The 18,054-nt window shown below is 40.1% G+C and overlaps 3 protein-coding genes across 3 annotated transcripts in view; 2 read left to right on the forward strand and 1 right to left on the reverse strand.

Annotated features, from left to right (window-relative positions):
* LOC138046988 (L-serine dehydratase/L-threonine deaminase-like) overlaps positions 1-1,127 on the forward strand; it is a 9,665-nt gene extending 8,538 nt beyond the window's left edge. Inside the window, exon 8 of the mRNA XM_068893637.1 lies at positions 545-1,127. Within this exon, the coding sequence (XP_068749738.1) occupies positions 545-738 (194 nt within the window). The 3' untranslated portion in view covers positions 739-1,127. The remainder of the gene's footprint in view (positions 1-544) is intronic.
* A 702-nt stretch (positions 1,128-1,829) lies between these two features.
* Positions 1,830-7,600, reverse strand: LOC138046702 (uncharacterized). The gene is made up of 6 exons (XM_068893296.1): positions 7,477-7,600; positions 4,728-4,766; positions 4,090-4,211; positions 2,877-3,277; positions 2,694-2,756; positions 1,830-1,998 (listed from the first exon to the last, which is right to left on the reverse strand). Exons 1-6 carry the CDS (start codon positions 7,598-7,600, stop codon positions 1,992-1,994), a joined length of 756 nt encoding a protein of 251 aa, XP_068749397.1. The 3' UTR covers positions 1,830-1,991.
* A 4,556-nt stretch (positions 7,601-12,156) lies between these two features.
* LOC138044747 (diphosphoinositol polyphosphate phosphohydrolase 1-like) lies at positions 12,157-17,073 on the forward strand. The gene is made up of 5 exons (XM_068891172.1): positions 12,157-12,995; positions 13,831-13,941; positions 14,268-14,312; positions 15,683-15,764; positions 16,379-17,073. Exons 1-5 carry the CDS (start codon positions 12,891-12,893, stop codon positions 16,576-16,578), a joined length of 543 nt encoding a protein of 180 aa, XP_068747273.1. The 5' UTR covers positions 12,157-12,890; the 3' UTR covers positions 16,579-17,073.
* Positions 17,074-18,054: the final 981 nt, after the last annotated feature.

Below are 18,054 nucleotides of genomic sequence, written 5' to 3' on the forward strand. Positions count from 1 at the left end.
AAATTTGCACAGTCATTTCAGCATTAAAATTCACATAGGCTAACAAATACTGAAATCCCTGCACAAATTGAAACTATCGGATAGTGACTTAAGTGGATAAATCGGCTAGCCAGCGTTTGAACAACTGAGGCCAGAATTATGACCGCTGCTTCAAAATCAGAATACGCGCTGCTATTTGCTCGTCCGTGTTGTTACTCTATCAAAACGGACTTACTCTACTCTTAATAAGTTGTGTTCTGCATCGCATTTTCTCTTCATGTTTTGTTTTACCGGTGTTTTCCTTTTAGTATTCACACCTGAGGTGAACACAAAAACCAACAAGAAACTCTAATTTTGAAGCTCACTTATCATGCAAAGTCCGGTTCACATTCCATGTGGTCCCTAGCTCGCACCCAGACCCTTAGCAGGCAACACCGCAAGTAGTACTAAAAAGAGGCTCCTTTAGCACTTCACATTACACTATTCAGTTAACTCTGTTTAAAATATAAGTGCTACACGGCCAACGTTTGTATAAACGTAACCTTTCCTTGTCCTTTCGTTTCAGACGATCATCGCATGTTGGTGGAGCCAGCATGCGGAGCTTCATTAGCGTGTGTGTATGAACGACTTTTTCGCCTGTGGCAAGAGCAAGGAAAGCTGGCGGAAGTAAAGTCGGTTCTTGTCATTGTCTGCGGTGGAAACATAGTGTCTTTGAAGGCTTTGAAAGAGTGGAAGGAAAAACTTGGACTGTTTTCATAAACGCGCGAGAATTTGAATACATCTTTCGGGAATCCGAATAGATGAATTGGCATGAGTGAGTGCTCGTTAAGGATGAGCGAAATGTACCCGAGTGTATCCGAACTTTTTTGAGGACAATTTTAAAGTTGGGGTTTGGTCTACTTATTAAGGTTCTCAGTTCTGAATGCCTTAACAATACTGTAATGTACTTCAGTCGTTTAACGACTACAATGAATCAATGAATGTAGATAGGGTAAATGTCTTCGCAAAACTGTATTTAATGTCATTCTGTCTTATGCTCTGAGGAGTTGTCAAAGGGAAACGATTTTAGCCCAAGGTATCAGTCTGTTTACTGTACAGAGAGGGAAATGTTTGTGAATAAAACTGTTATTTAGGTCCATTCTCGACGAGAATAGCCCGCATGACTCTTTTGCCCTTCTTGTGCGATACTGTGACGAGAAATGGCGCAACGTTCCATTTGGTTATTGTACATTTTCTTTAATTAAAAACAATGTATCGATGACAAAAGAGGGGCTTTTTCCTATGCAGAGAGCTTCGTCTTTCGGTTCAAAGTCAAAACTAGTCCTTCTCTCTTTTGCAGGTTTTGTTAACAGCAAACTAATTTCTTGCCGGTTTGCTAACGCTGTTATGTTTACGGAATAACTAACTGGCGCATCGGGAAACAACCAGTAAAATGCTCTGTGGTCCCTTCTGCATTGCGAGCTCTCGCAATAAATTAGATTAGACCGCGTGGTTTCTATCTTTCTGACCTCCGGTCCTCAATGTGTCTCATTGCCTACTGCCGAGACTTATCAAGGTTCGCCCCACCCTCCTCCACTGGTGTTGGTTGACACCTCCTCTTTTCCCTCCACCTATCCTCGCTGTCTACCTCTTACCACAACAATCCGCGGATCTTCTTCCCAGAACTTAGTTTCGCGTTGGGTTGATGGTTAGACAGTGAGGATATAGTACTTAGAGCATGCAATTTAGCTCTGGTACCATTTCCTTGCTATGAATTTCCGCCATCTGTTTTTCTTTTTCTCCAGTAAATGGGCCGGCTGGAAAACCAGCATTGCGCATCTGGAACCACAAGACAAAAAGGAGACTCGGTGTTTTGGTCACGAACGATAATTTAATATCAAACTGAACAATGTTCCCCACAAAGATCTTCAGATCATTGCTAGATAAATTTCATTTCAAATGTAGCTCGTCCGTGCCCTATTAAAAGTAAGCACAAGTCGGTGATCTTTACATCCTGAACGCCAAGTGTAACTTTATTTCCTGAAAATAAGCACACGAAGGTCAGTTACAATACTGCTGCTTCCATAATTAAACCAAACTAGGTTTAATAGCGATGTCTTGTTCCGGGCACAGCTCAAATTCGTCCATCCGGAAATTAGAAACCAGTGAACGACATCTCACTGTTAAAAAGTTAACTGGTCACTAGTAACTGATCACACATGAGTTAAGTTCGACTCGTAGAGAAAAATGAAGAGCAAATGGAATGCGAGCTTCCACTATTGCGCGTGCACTCATCTCCAGACGAGCTCGTCTTCATTTGGATTCGCATGAGATCAATTAAGGTGAAGTTCTCCAGGTCCCGAATGCCATCCCTTGATACCCGAGTGTCTGATTTCTACAGACGACATTATCAGTATATACGTTCCCCTTTGTCGAACGAAATAATTTACTTGGAGTCTCTAGGTTACACTACCAAGCAGAAAAGCTCTACTTATTGAGGTGACTACAGATCAAATCAAACGTTGGTCTTTGATCAAAGGGGAAAACCGGAATACCTGGAGAAGTAACTCAACCTACATATGGCGTCGGGTCAGGGAATCGAGTTAAAGTAAATAAGAATCTTATTCCTCGCTACAATTGTATGATTTTCGCTATCCTATTTTCGTTTAACAATGTAAAGATAAGTAGGAGGATGGATTAAACAATACAATACCTAATTGAAGATATTTACTCACGATAAAAAGCGGCAAACTCCATAGGAAATCAAAACACCAGAAGCCACTGCAACACAAGCTCTCCTATAACCAAAAAAAACAAAAAGGATATTGCCAAAGCACCACTCAAAATACGCCCCTCGTTGTGTTATGAGGTTCGAACAACTTCAACAACAAAGAAAAAGTCTGTGTGTGGCGACTCACCCTTCTGTGGACTCCGGACAAATTTTTTCTGCCATTTCCTTGAGCCTAGTGAAGCTGTCAGCGGTGTTTAAGGTCCTCACATGCGGGAGTTCCTCGGCCGCGGGCGCATTAAACATGCCTTGCTTTGTATCCATCATTGGATTTCTCTCCATGGCAGCAGGTGGTGCGCATTTCTCCGGCCTTTTGACCTTAACCGCGGCTAACTGTTCTGCGATTTTATGTACACTTCTGGAGCGTGTAAAAGTTGAGGTGACACCATCGCTTGGTTCAACTTCTGGGACGAAATACTCCTCGTTATCTTCACTATCACTATCACACATAATATCTTCTGCTTGATTTGTATTTTCTTCTTGTTGCATAGTGTGTCCCATTTTCTGCTGCGTCGTCTGCTTATTTTCTGACTATTTCACAGGGGAAAGAAAGAAACAAATTAAATCGCCTACTCTCTGCTTAGCGTTAATGCAAAGTGTATTGCACCAAGGGAAAGTAGCGATTCATGTCTATACATAATTTGAGAAAGAGTTCTTCAACCCGCCGAATTTGATACAACAGACAACACAACATTTATATGACCACACTTAAAGTGCCCCTTTGATCAAAACATCAATCCTTATGTTTTTTTTGGATTTCAAAACTATGTGTACTAGACACTAAGCGACCAAAGTTTTAAGCCTTGATTTTAAAAAGACACCTGTCATTTTAACTGGAATTTTCCTATTTAATGGTCCGCCATTACTAACTTTAAGATCTTGATAGAGCTGGATCGAGGAGAAAATGACTTCAAAAGACTCACTAGTTTAAGAATGCTATGCGTGTGTACGCTGCGGAATTAATATGCAGCACGGGCTTTCAGACTTTTGAACTCGCGTTTTGCATATATAATAAGCTGCATTCACACACAGAAATTTTAAGCTAGTGAGTCTTTGACGCTTTGAGGTCCAATCGGTCAGTTTTGAACGTGAGTAATGGCGGACCGTGAAATCCAAAACGTACACTCGAAGTAAACGGCCTTTTAGATACAATCCAAAGCTAAAAATTTTGCAGTGTCAAAATCTGAAAAAAAGGCAGTGATTGTTTTTATCACAGGGGCACTAATTTAATGCATACGTAAGGATTCAACCGCATGGTAGAAAGTTATCATAACGTAAAGCATTACAAACAGTACTGCGGAAGATAAGAAAAAAAGCCTGTGTTCAATGCGAAATTGGCTCACCTGCGAGACGAGCGGTTCATTCATTTCCAACATAACCCACAAGAATGGTATCAGGGACAATGTAATTAGGAGGCCACATAAAATTGGGTAACCAATTTCGTAGGGCGATTGCCTCTTCCACTCTAAGAGATAAAAAGACTCGTGGATAAAAGGGACACAGAAATAAAGATACCCAAACAAATTAAGTCTCTTCTTACATTCTTTTTTACTTAAATCGACCGCTCCATTTAGGGGCGTTTGAGGGGTTGTGAAAGATGATAGAAAGAATCCCGACAAATTTTAACGTCCCTGAGTTGGCGGGAAGCAGATCAATTACGTAATCATAAGCGCAGCCAAGACGTTTAACGGGGACTGCTCAAATAAATTCCAGCCCAGGGTTGCTCGAAGATGGTTATCGCTAACCATCGATAAATACCAAGGAAATCTTTAGGGTTTTGTACCTCTTGACCAACGGTTAGCGCTAACCAGGCTTCGATGAGTTTTTAAATTCTTAAAACCGTTCCTGTTAATTTTGTATAAATTAAGTAAGGAGGAAATTGATGTTTGTCTCCCTTCGGACTTAGGGGGTTAAAAATTGTCAGAGAGTGACTGAATTGGGCATACACCGGAAGAAGAAGTTGATGAGACCAGGAAGATACCTTCTGAAATCCAGTGCAGTGCTGCAGCAAAGTTGAAAACTGAAACGGTTAATAAAATAAATGAAAATTAAATAAATTGAAGGTATTTAAGGGGAACAGCTGATGAGAAGTTAATTTGACGTCTAGGAAAAGATAATATTAACTAGAATTTACAATAATCAATTCAGAAGAAGCAAAAAGCGTCTTGGCATTTTAACCGGGAACATTTTTTCCTTTACTTCTCTTACGCCCAGAATAGAAAACTGTGGTTACTGAATGTTGACTGACACATCACGAAACGGGCCAGTTAAATAATTCCTTATGCTTTGGGATGAATCACTTTGCTCAAGTGGTCTTGCCTGTATGACACAAGGCGATGCAAACACAAATGCACATGCTGAATCCTTTGTAACGCAAAGAAATTCATGTTAAATAATGCGACGCAAAAGCAAGAGCAAGGTAACAACTGTTGTCGGTTAAATCCGGGCTCAGGTTGAATCCGTTTTAACCTACAACAGGTCAAATTGGTGATCCTTATTTTACCTAGGTTGAATATGCACTGCACCTATTGTAGTTTAAACCAGCTATCAACCCCCCAAAAAGGTACCTTCTCTCCAGCTCTGTCTTACAAATCTCTTTAGTGTTTCTTACAGTTTTTGTATTCACACACTTATCCATTCAGTCTCAACATTACACCATATTATTATATGACTAGCTCCGTGAGCGGGCAAGATGAACCAAATCGCGCGCTCTGATTGGCTACCCGAGCGGGCAAGATGGAGCGATACTGCCCGCTCGGGATTTCTCGCTTGGTCCCGCAAGATCAAAGATCATTTTTTGGTGTTTTAAGTCATATAATAAATCCTTTATTGACCAAGATTGTTCGGTCAAGATGACTGGATATTGGCCTCGTTCTTTTTTTGCGTGTTTATGGACCTCGACTTCGTCTCGGTCCATAAACACGCAAAAAAAGAACTTGGCCAATATCCAGTCATCTTGACCTCACGCTTGGTCAATAACCCATACGTAACGGAATAAATACCTTTTACTAACCGAGTTCGAGGTCCGTACTGTAAGTTACGGACCGAGTTTTTTTCCAGTTGATTTATGGCCCAAACGCGAGAATCAACGGGAAAAAACGAGGATCCGTAACTTACAGTACGGACCGCGAAAACGAGGTTAGTAAGATATTAATTATATCTCTGAGGTTAACCGGCGCGCGGGCAAGGAAACTAGGAAAGTGAAGCGGAAGGTTCAACTGCCACAACGAATGCCGTGCCAAAATCCCAAAAACTAAATCTTCTTGGCTGTTAAGTTTGAAATAGTTGCTTGCAAGATTCAAACAGTTTTCAGTACAAGTTTATGCAACAGAAATGACATGAAAAACTCTCTAGATGATGTTTTGTCGAAATTTTAAATTTAGCAGGCTGTACAGCGGGCCGTACTGTAGAATACAGCCCGCTAATTTAGCCAATTACAGCGCGCGTACTATCTGAGAGATGTAATAAAAGAACTGTATTATGCACTTACCGATACTCGAACTCGCACCTCCAGATCTAAAGTCCCGTGTCTTCACCACTACACTCCAACAACGAACGTGCTCAACCCAATACAGTTCTTTGTGGTATGAATAGAGGATATTACATAACTGCGCGGGGATACGAATTTTATCTTCCAGTGCTGCAAGTATCCCCAAGCGGCCATGTAATGTTCTGTTTATTATATAGATATTGATGAAATGTCTAGATTTAAAACAACTTGTTTTATTCATTTTCCAAATGATGAAAGAGTGGTCACCAACCGCTAAAACAAGCATGTTGCGTAACATGAAACAAGATATGAAAGTTATGAAAAACAAATCATGATAATGTCAAATTTTGCAATAAAAATGTTAATGTAGTAGATAAGAATTTTATTAAAGCACGAAAGTATGTTACAATGAAGAGAAAGCTCGCGTTTTATTGGCTAATCGTGTTGGTTACCATGACAACACCTATATCCTCACACGTGAAAGATAAAAATGATATGTTCACTGCGCGGGGTGAAGGTATGATTTTTTAGTACAAGGAGAAATCCTGGTATTTCATCAATATCTATATAATAAGTCAATAATTTATATCCTTGTGTAATGATCAAAACTAATCCTAACCTGACCCTAATTTTTAATTCAGGCTCCAAATAAAGTTTCTTGCGTATGCAACCTGTAGGCAAAATGAGGATCACCAATTTAACCTCAGAACGGATTTTACCAGCAACAACTTTACCAGTGCTGTGCCACTTCGATAGATATTGAAACCGGCAAAGTGGCGTCAGTGTCACCCGCCGTTTTTGAAGAATGATTCCAACTGCGCCTGCGTACCTTACCTTACTTGCGTTTGCGTTCTTCAAGTGAACTTCGCTTGCGTTTCGTATTTGCGTTGCACTTGTGGACCAGGCTGCACTTGCGGTGCAGATTTGACTTTCTCGCGGTGCTATCCTCAGAGCGATTTCTTAGGAAGGGGTTGCCTCACCCTTCTTCACTGGTATTAGTTGACACCTCCGTTCTATCCTCGCGGTCTAGCCCTAACCGCAGCAGTATTTGCATCCAGAAGAACGAATCGCATTATATCAATTCAAAATGATCACTGACAGAACACCGTAGAAACGCACGATGCTGTATGTTTGGATTCTCCACTCAGTTTGGTATTTTCGGACGAAGGGAGGTTGAACACTTGTGGTAGCAAGCTCTAACTGGCATAACCATAAACGTTATAAAAAATAAATCTCTCACCTGCATCGCTTGGACATGTGTAATGCACCGGGAAATCATCGGCCTCTTCCTCAGCACCGTAGGAATCCGTAAAGAGAGTAAATAATAAATAATTCACGAAAATCACTCTAAACAGCATCGACATCTTAATTTGCCAACAATTGCTTAATTTGGGTGAAAACTAAGTACACATTGAATGACCTTCATCTTACACGAATCAAGAATGAAGGACTTTTGATGTAACTTTTGCTCAAATGACGTCATAAAGGGTCCGTTTGATGACGCTGCTTTTAGGCAACGTTTTTCATCAGAACCATTAGTCTTAGGACTTCTGTAATTATGTAATTTCAACAATTTTCATCAGCAAAGCTCCTCCGGTATAAACCTCGGACACTGGACACTGATGGCTTGTTTGGCCATCAAATGGAGTCCCACTTCTATTCTACTGCACAGCCTTAGTGCAAATAGTTCTTCGATCGACGCGACAAGATTTGAAAAAAATTGCATCACCGGCGCGAGCAAAATATCGCTCGTGTAGCCGCGACTTAAGCACGCGCGTTTTTGAGACCCGAACGGCAATTTCGCGTGCCAGGACAGTGGTGTCTCCCAGATTTTTATACTAATCATTTCCAATGGAGAAAAGATACTTAGCAATGTAAATGTGGTTGTGTGAAGACAAGTTAAAAGGAAATACAGCTCATGTCTGGTTGCCGTCCACGTCTCAAAAACTCGCGTGCTTCCTATTACTGTTGCCTGCCGACCGCCCGCTGACTGAAGAACCCGAGGACTCTGAGTACGAGAGTTTGTCTTGTAATTTTTTTCAAGTTCAAATTGAAGTAAATTAAATTTACACTGCATGTAAATTTACATGCATGTGGCTATGCTAATAAAGCCGTGTGGTGCAATGACATACACGAGACAGCAAACTCACAAGATACCAAAACTAAACTTGTCAATGCATAATGCAATTGCGTATTTTACAATGACTGCAAAATTCTCCCGCGCTCATCGGCTAAATTTTATTGTCAATAAGCGGACAGATACATAAATTTATAATTTATGCGAAACTGACGTGATATTGCTCGCGTCAGATTGAATGAAATTGAAGTTTCTCGCATTTTTGTCTCGCGTTCTTCTCGTGTTTTGACTTAAGTTTGACCCCTGTGCCCTTTTGTTATTGTAAAAAACAAATTGATGTCAGTTTTTCATCCGTCTGTCCTGTTAGTGACAATGAATTTCGTCATAACATTGTCAAAGTAGTCTGCGGATGCACGAGGCGATACTTTGACAATGTTATGACGAAATTCATGATCAATAGTCGAGTTCACGCTCTTGAGTGCATGATGGGTAATCAGGGCAAGATGGACAGAAATTCCAAGGTTTCTAAGGAAGTTCAAAACGATGAATAGTATTCATGATATGCAATTTTGGGGTTTTTATTTTCCAAAACAGAAGATATGCGCTCAAGGGTGCGACAGAGTAAATTTGGAGCGAATGGCTATTGTAGAAATTATTTTATTAAAAAGAGTTTCTGCCATACATTTCAATCCTGTAATTCCAAAGGCACAAAATTGCAGAGAATGTATGGAGACAAAAAAAGCAATATTTAGGAATTCCAAAGAACGGATACCAAGTCTAGTTCATCTCAGTTGTGAACATGAACCTATTTGTTTGTTTTATGAAGGCGACAGTCTATAAAGTAGAGTCATGTACAGGATACTTTGGTTTGAATTTCCATACAAACCTTTGCATTTCCCATAATGATGCAATCAAGAGCGTGAACTCGTCTATAACAGGACAGACGCATGAAAAACTGACATTAATTTGTTAAATAGACAATTGTAGGATACAATAATGATTACCCAATTTTAATATCAACGAATGGGCGTCAACACAAGCATTCTCAACTGAAATTACCGTAAGCGGGAATTTTCGAATTCGTTTAAAAGAAGAAAGGCGCTTTTGAAAGCGCGCGCCAGTCAGGATGTAGAGAGTTCCATCATTTAGCTCCAATTTCAGTCGCGATACACATTGCACGAAAAATTCCTCAGGATAACCTGCTCGGACATAGACCTTTCTTGTTTTGCCGCCGGCTTCTTTGCGAAAAGCGAAAGGCAGTGTTGTCTGTTCTACTTGCCGAACGCCTCGGCTTGCGGTGCTGTAAAGAACGTTTGCATCAAGGCGACTAACACTTGTCGCCACGCTGCGTAGAAGCTTACGTAGTGTGACCGTTCTACTTCAACTTGCGTCGCAGCGTTTCTTTTAAATCAGACAATGAAAATATTGCTCTGAAGTCATATGATCATCTAGAGCGAGACAAGCTGCAAGAAACGTCACCATTGTAACACCTGTCGAACAATACGCTTCGCGACCTGGGAACTTTTGTCACGAGAAAAGAGGTGGGGGAGGGGAGGGAGGGGGGGACAAATCACTAGGAAAATTGCCACATGTAATAGCGCCTTTAAATAGCTTGATTTTCTATCGTTTTAACCCCTTTCAACTCGTCTATAGTTTTCCTTTTGCTGCTGCATGTGAAACATTTGTGATAACAATGATTACAAACAAGCGAAAACACATCCAAATCGTTTCCCCGTGATAGTGCACACGTCAGTTCGTTTCTCATTGCTTGTGCCATTAAACAAACACCGTTAAATTTGTTCGTGTCGTCATTAAAATATACTTTTTTTGATGTTTCCAGGATTTTGTCGAAACGTAGCGTGAACCTATGGAACAACAGGCTGAAGGTGGCTGCTCTTGTAACGTATAACCTGATTGGCTCGCTATCCTGGCCAAAAACAAAACGCTAAACAATTGAGACAATGACTTAGACTTAAAAACAATAGAAGCTGCTTACAATACGTGGTTTTTACGTGACGTCATCGCCGCCATGTTGGTGGACGAAAACAAAAGGTCTCTCATTAGCTCCTTTTGTTTGTCCATCAGCAATTGTACATTGCAGCATTGTTATCTTTGTCTCTAGAGATTGGTTGCAAACCACCTATAGCAGGTAACGAGAGCTTCAATACACTACTGAACAGAGGTGTCCTTATAATTAATAGTCGTATTTGTAATGATTCAACATTGTAAACACTTATAACTATATCTTTTGAACGAGCTTGGCCAGCGATCTTGTTATTGCACATTTCGACTCAGTCAAGGTTCTGAAACAAGAAACAATGAGGGAAGTTTAAAAATAATCTCTTAGTAAGGAATTGCCATGGATAAAAAAAAAATTCATCCAAGCGCATATCATCACGCCGCTACACTCGTTGAAAACACAACAAGCGTATAAGAGAGACAATGGACCTTTAACAAAACACGGGTGAATCCCATGAATTGAGAGGTTATGCAATACAATACAATATATAGTTAATTGACCGCTCCCCACAGGTTGTCCCTGTGACCCGAGACATATCTCTTAACTGACCAGCAGGTTTGTGATATCAAGTTATTTCTCGGGTCACGGTTAATTTGCGACATTTAGCATCGCGTTGACGGCAATGAAATATGCGTTTTGCCAAAAATTAAAGGAACTTGTTTGATTTTACCTCGTATCCTTCCTGTTAGCTAGAGACTGATCAAGCGACCTCCTTTATAGAAAGAGACCAGCTAGAATATGAGAATTTGCGTACTTTTATAGAAAGCAGCGGCCTCCCGTCTGCCGTACCGCGCAAACGCTCTGCAATCCCTCCATTGCCGGCGGGAACCCGTGAGGAGAGCACAGTTGGAGCGGTGAAGACGGCACTCGCCTCAAACCAGCACGAATCGATCAGATTCGTACTCTAGGTTTTTGTTGTAAGCGGGATGACTTTGTTTTGTTTGCCGCTCATTCTCCTTGGCTTTTCTCTCGTGTTTCTTCCATTTTCCTCAAGTTCCTCGCCACTAAATCTGCATTTATATAACTCCATCTGTGACGGCCAAAGTAGGAGAGTACACTATTGCGTCAATAAAGGGATTAGATGCTTTTACGTTTTACATTCTGCCTACAGCTTAAGCTTTCCTAAGTGTCCTTTACGACGTCAGCGATCTGGGCCCATTCTTCTCAGAGCCTTGGCCGCTTGGTCTCGCTGCTCACACTGCAGGGAAGCACAGCAGAGCGCGCTTGCAAGAAAACACAGAGGGAACCAATGCGCAACAGATCCTTAGGTAAAAAAAAAAAATAGTCTCTCGCAAATTGTGGTTACTTTGCTGTGTCGAGTATTCCTGAAGGAGGAGCCCGGAAAACGCACTCCAACGCATTTTGCTTGGAATTTTCATAATTTAACTGAGTTTATTTTATAATAATGACGGGCAAAGAAAGGTATGAACCTAAAATACTTTAATTGTTGTAATTGTTCCGACTGCGAGATTTTGTTTCAGCATGCTCCATTTTACTAACTTTATCAGCCAGGGCCTGCACTGGTCGATGCCTCAAACAAAAGAACGAAAGAATGTCGTCGCGCAAGCTCTTGCGAAGATGCCCATTTATTTCTTCGGTTGCTGACCTCAATGATTTTCAATACCGTATATCATCGATATCTACATGCTACAAGAAATGAATTTGCACTGGCCTGTTCTTTTGGTGCCATGTTGGATCGCTTCCATTTATCGGTATTTTCCAACTTATCTCCCTCTGACTCTTGGAAAACATTCGCTTCATCCCTTTTTTCCACGGATATTTTACGCTTTATTTTTTAAGTCTTGTTTTTATTGTGTTTTTGCGCTATATTTCTGCGAACGGAAGGAACAGTCTTAAATTAAAAAAGAGTGTATTGTAAACCGCTTACACTTTCTCCATTCATAGTTTTGTTGTTCCAGTGAGCTTTAGATCTGACATCAGTCTAAAGCAAAGTCAGCAATGAATTTCGAGTGAATTTTCAGAACTTCTCAGAATTTCAACCTTTCTATTTCAACTTTTCAAAGCACAAAAAAACAAGGAGATCATATTGCCTCAGATAGCTGAAGGGAGAGCCTTGGCGCCCATAACCTCCACATAACTGACAATAATTCCTAAACTGGCTCTTCAAAAACTGTATGGCTGCCAAAGAAAGGGGTGATTAAAAGACTAACTTTGGTATTTAAAGGCAAAGCAATTGACGGTTGGTGAATGATGCTATTTCCTCCCACTAAGCCACAAAAAGAGCAGTGTTTACACCAGTAATTTTACTTCCCTGTCAGAACCGGAAAAATATCATTTTGAAAGGTCATAAATCCACGAGATCCCAAAAGAATGCTGATGAAACACAATCGTTGTCCCCACCAGATATTTACAAACTGAAACGGTAATGATCTCTGACCTGTTTAAACAAGACTCTTACGGTCATTCGTTCGCCGCTAAGAACACAATCTTACATTTTAATTGCATGTTTATTTGGGTGTTGCTCCATTTCCTCTCCTTCCGGCGTTTGTCTCTTTGGTGGCAGCGCCTATTAGCATTCGATTAATTTTGCCCCGCGATGAAGGAACGAGGAGATTCCGTGAAGAAAGAGCGAATTTATGATGCTGATGGCTATACTCGGAGAGCTGGTTGTTTATGTTTCAAAACAGACAGCGAAAAAGAGGTGGGTTGTTCGCTAAGTTTTGCGTTGTGTTGTAAATAATGTTTAATGTAGAGGACTACAGTAAAAGCAGAATTCTTGTTTTTTTTTAGTTCAGACAAAGTTGGCGGGGACCCTTGACATCGTTTTCGACGAGTTAAAAGGCATTTTCGAACTTAGTTACCACTTGCAGTAAAATATGATCTTTTCTCAGCAGTTTCTTCCAAAAAACGTGACTTTGCACGTCCAAAGAAAACTCACTAAGGCTTCACTGAAGTGAACTCTTTACAATAACTTAACTCGAAAAGATCTCCTTGAATTCGACAACCACGATCATTTTAAACTCATTTAGGCCCGTTTTAAACGTCGCATTTTGCATGTACCGAATCTAATGCAAATTAATCTAATCTAATGCAAATGACCGAAAAAAAAAGGATTCGTTGTCTTGTGACTAATTAAAGATGAAATTAACAAAGTCGCACGTTTCAGGGCCGGGTTTATTCTCGGTTTTCACATGACGTCACGACCGCCATGTTGGTGCCCTAAACAAAGAAAAGGCGGCCATGTTGGTGCCCCGACCAAATCCTCCGGGAATTTAACTCTATTATTATGCAAACGCTTCCTTTTGTTTTCGTTGAAAAACATGGCTGTTGATCACGTGAGTGAAAACCAGCAATTGGTGAAGCACAGAAAATGCACTTTGAGGCTAAAGTGAGGAAATTAATAGTAAATTAACCATGATTGACTACGAGAACATACTGCTTAGGCTCAGCAATAGCAACATCAAGTTTTCTACAAAATCGTCTGTTTTTTCATTTGTCCCAGTAAGTTGATACAAATTGAACTTTATCTTAATCAGGTTTTACTGGTGACAAGTAATCGGTTTCCTGATAAGTGGATAGTACCAGCCGGAGGTGTGGAGGCTGGGGAACAGTATCTAGATGCAGCCATCAGAGAAGTATTAGAAGAAGTGAGTTATTTGTTCAGAAGTGAGAACTAATGTTGTTTTGGTGAATTCAAAATAAAACCCGAGGACAATTTGTTGGTCGTGGTGCGTTGCTGCTAGCCTGCGAACGCAGATGTATTTCCGGCGGTCGTTTCTCTCCGCGTTCGCAGGCTACGTTGCTGCACGCAATTCTCATCAGGACGAAGAGTTCATGACCTCGCTCACCCGGAACTGATTTAGTTCCTTAAAATAACTTGCACTCTATTGTTTACATTCCGAAGACCTTGAAACACATTTATCAACGGCAAAAGATAAAGGCAAACCTGATTGTATTCTTTCTCGAATTTTAGGCGGGTGTACAAGGGAATATTATACGACCTCTTGGGATGTTTCAGGTACTGGAAGCTGAGGCTTATATTGCTGTAATTAATAAGAGCGTACTCCGTGAGTGTTCTAACCTACGATCAAGCGTTCTTTTCTTTGGAGAGGAAACGTGCCTAGCTAAAGAAAAGAATGCCTCATCGCTGGCTATGAGTGTTCAAAAGGTCCCATTTGTTTTCTCCGTTTACATTAGAATGCGTTTCCTAATTAAGAGTCGCTCGGTCGGAGTTGAAAAGAGGGCAGACAGAAGAAAATCAGGGGCCGCTAAAAAACACGGTTCGAGCTGCGGAAGGGTCGAGTGGGAGGGGGCAGAAAGGAGTGTTAAAAATGCGATGTATCTCCCTCCCAGGCGAATAGATAGCCTTTCCGGTGGCTGTCACGTACGTTTACTCTGGAGTAAAGGTCTCTGGAGTTGAAGTTGAAGGTGAAAGAGGAAATGTTTACCGACAAACCAATGTTTATATTTCAGATTAAAAGTTTATAATTTTTTTTTTAATTAAGTCATTACCTTCCTCATATCTTTCTTTTTTTTTAAGAATTCTTTCAAATATTTGGGTCGGTCGGAAGACGGTAAACAGAGAAAAGTAAACGGAGGGTATTTGGAGGACACCCATCCACCGCAGGGATAAATACTGATCTTGAGTGCTTTTTTGAAAAAAAAAGTGACATAAGACTCCTTTATAAACACGAAAAGTAGCACGAAATCCTAACTCGAGACAGGATACTGGGTGCCTTTTAAAAAATTCTAGCACACCTCCAAGGGAATGCCGCTTAGCATCCCAATTATGTTTAATAAGAATACATAGTTAGATTTTATATCCGTCAGGGGCACCCAACGAGAATATAGTTCAAAACCACTTAAACATAGCATTGTTAAACGTATTTTAGTATTTAAACGGTAGATATAGGCATATCTTTATCCCCTAAAAATTTTTGATCTGTTCGGATTTCCTAGCTGAAAGTCTAGTGATCCGAAAATTATAGGGATCAAAACTTACCTTTTCGAAAATTTCAGCCAGAAAAAAGGCTCCCGAAAATTGTAGGTGACCTTTTTTGGGTAAAAATCTGTTTAAAATGGGCAATTATACCATTTTTTAGATGTTCGAAAATCCTAGGACAGGCAGGCAAGTAAGAAATTTTACAACAAATGTTCCGAAAATTCTAGATCTCAAATCGTCTTCCGAACAGATATTTTCCGAAAACTGACGTTGGGTGCCCCTGATCCGTTCTGATGACATGTCTTCAATATTCTAGGCCTTTCCTTAAAAAAAAAGAAACAGAAAAAGAATACCTCCCCCTTTGAACAGTCGAGTAAACAAGATTTATCTGCCAGGTGGAGAGTCGTTGAAACGTAACATTTTAATATTGATAATCCTGTTTATAGAATGACATTGGCAGAAAAAGGACAATGGTGTATGTTTTGATTGTAAAAGAGGAACTTGAATTGTGGGAGGATGCAGCTCAAGGTTGGTTTATTGAGTTGTAAGAAGAGACTTATGAACGATTTCAGAAACAAATTTGTTTAATTAACGTCCTGTAAATTCTCTATTGTTGTTCAGTAGCCGCCTATTCGAAACAACTCAAACACCCTCAGGGGGGTAAACTGTGTTTATTTATTCCTCGTCAAGTTTCGCAATAGCTCTGTCCATTTTTCGTCTGTATCACTACTAATAGTTGAAAAAGACTACAGTAATTCTCGATTATCACTTGTTCTACAAGAGATGATTTCTTAAAATCGTAGAATCGGAGGAATCGAAAGAATCGTAGAATCGGAAAATCTTAAATCTGATTGAAAGAATCGTAGAATAGGACTGCTCTCTGCAGCACCACAGTCTTAGAAACTAAACCACGGCTTTATGCATCTTTCTTGAAAATGTTTTTGAGTGCTATTCTCTCTGAAATGTGCTGGTAAGCCCAAAAGGAGTCAATATAAAACCTGTGCAATAATGTTTAAATATCATCAATGTTTCATGGCCAAATGCAGTTAAGTCAGCTATTACAGTACAACCTTTTGAAATCCAAGAAAAAGTCGATAGCTTCCAAACGTTTAGCTCATGTTTCCAAATGTCAATGATTTCAGGTCGAAAAAGAAGATGGTTTCCAATCCACGAAGCCTGGGAACTCCTTGCCCATAGACCAATGCAGCAATCTTATCTGCGAGAGCTTATTCACTCTAAGTGGAGAACGGATCAGTACGCACCCACTAGACAGCTCTCCTACTGGACTTCAGAAAACAGTCTTGCGAACAATATTGTTTCATGCAGGCCTTTCCCTCCATGAATTTTTAATTCACAGAAAAATATTGCAATTCCGACTTATTTCAAATTTTTAAGAATAAAGAAGAAAATCATTTTCATGTAATTTTTCTTTGTTGAAGAGTTGACGACTAGATTCACCAAAATTACCAGTTACTACTTTCTTTTAAATAAAATAAAAACTAGCAAAGAACTTGCATTTCACCCTTTCTACGGTTCCAGTAATCGGCTACATCTTTGTTTATCTAAAGGAGAAATAGACCAGAGCTTGAGGCCACGTTTTATCTTTTAAATGAAAAGTTTTGAAATAACTAATTTTGAACATTTTAGGGACTTTTTTGTTTTGTAAATACAATTGTAAATATATTTGCTTGGTAAAGAATGTCGTTTTCTTACGAAAACCAATTTTGTTCATGTTGCGAAAATCGTTTTCATGCACATAGTATTAGAAAGCTTCACAGGTTTGGTGTGGAACAATTTTTCTTTATAATTATTGGTACAATAAATGAAGCTGGCCGAGACAACTGAATGTGGTTGTGATGCGATTCAGTTCTATTTAAAAAAAGCATGCTTCTTTACATTAAAGCGTCTGATTGCTCTCCCAACAAAGACAAACTTTCGCGTAAAACACAACGCCATCAGTTAAAGTGACTATGAAGCAAAAGCTATCTTGTTCTAATGTAGTAGATTATCATTTTCTTATTTCAACTATGCAAGTTTAAGGCAACAAAACATTCACATTGATACGATATATATCCAATCCAAAGTTTTGAATTTAAAAGTGTCTCCATCTTGCCCGCGGCCAAAAGGATCGTATAACAAAGCTGTGACGTAGGAAATGCTTTCAGAGGAGTGTCGCGTCGTAGCGGACAACAACAAGCTTAACCCTTTCACTCCCAAGAGTGACACTTGTAGATTTTACTGTCTAACGCCAGACGATTTTATTCGTCAATGGAGAACCCCACAGGCGTGAAAGGGTTAACAACAGCTAGATTCACTCGAAAACTATGTCCCCATTAACCCTTTCACTCCCAAGAGTGACACTTATAGATTTTACTCTGTCTAACGCCAGACGATTTTACTCGTCAATGGGGAACCCCACGGGAGTGAAAGGGTTAACAACAGCTAGATTCACTCAAAAACTATGTCCCCATTAACCCTTTCACTCCCAAGAGTGACACTTATAGATTTTACTCTGTCTAACGCCAGACGATTTTACTCGTCAATGGGGAACCCCACGGGAGTGAAAGGGTTAACAACAGCTAGATTCACTCAAAAACTATGTCCCCATTAACCCTTTTACTCCCAATAGTGACACAGATTTTACTCTGTCTAACGCCAGACGATTTTACTAGTAAAAGGGTAACCTCACAGGAGTGAAATGGTTAACAACAGCAAGATTCACTCAAAAGCTATGTCCCCATTAACCCTTTCACTTCCAAGAGTGCCACTTGTAGATTTTACTCTGTCTAACGCCAGACGATTTTACTCGTCAATGGGG

This window comes from Montipora capricornis, chromosome 4, assembly GCF_036669925.1.
Source record: "Montipora capricornis isolate CH-2021 chromosome 4, ASM3666992v2, whole genome shotgun sequence".
Classification (NCBI taxonomy): Eukaryota; Metazoa; Cnidaria; class Anthozoa; order Scleractinia; family Acroporidae; genus Montipora; species Montipora capricornis.

Bases quoted from the DNA above. Each gene is read 5' to 3' on its own strand.
- LOC138046702 (XM_068893296.1), bottom strand. From the start codon at position 7,600: ATGTCGATGCTGTTTAGAGTGATTTTCGTGAATTATTTATTATTTACT. The intron at 4,212-4,727 runs GTATCTTCCTGG...TTTATCTCTTAG, and splicing joins ACTGCACTGGATTTCAGAAG to AGTGGAAGAGGCAATCGCCC. The intron at 2,757-2,876 runs GTGAGTCGCCAC...TTTTGGTTATAG, and splicing joins TGTCCGGAGTCCACAGAAGG to GAGAGCTTGTGTTGCAGTGG.
- LOC138044747 (XM_068891172.1), top strand. From the start codon at position 12,891: ATGAAGGAACGAGGAGATTCCGTGAAGAAAGAGCGAATTTATGATGCT. The intron at 12,996-13,830 runs GTGGGTTGTTCG...TATCTTAATCAG, and splicing joins AAACAGACAGCGAAAAAGAG to GTTTTACTGGTGACAAGTAA. The intron at 15,765-16,378 runs GTTGGTTTATTG...CAATGATTTCAG, and splicing joins GTGGGAGGATGCAGCTCAAG to GTCGAAAAAGAAGATGGTTT.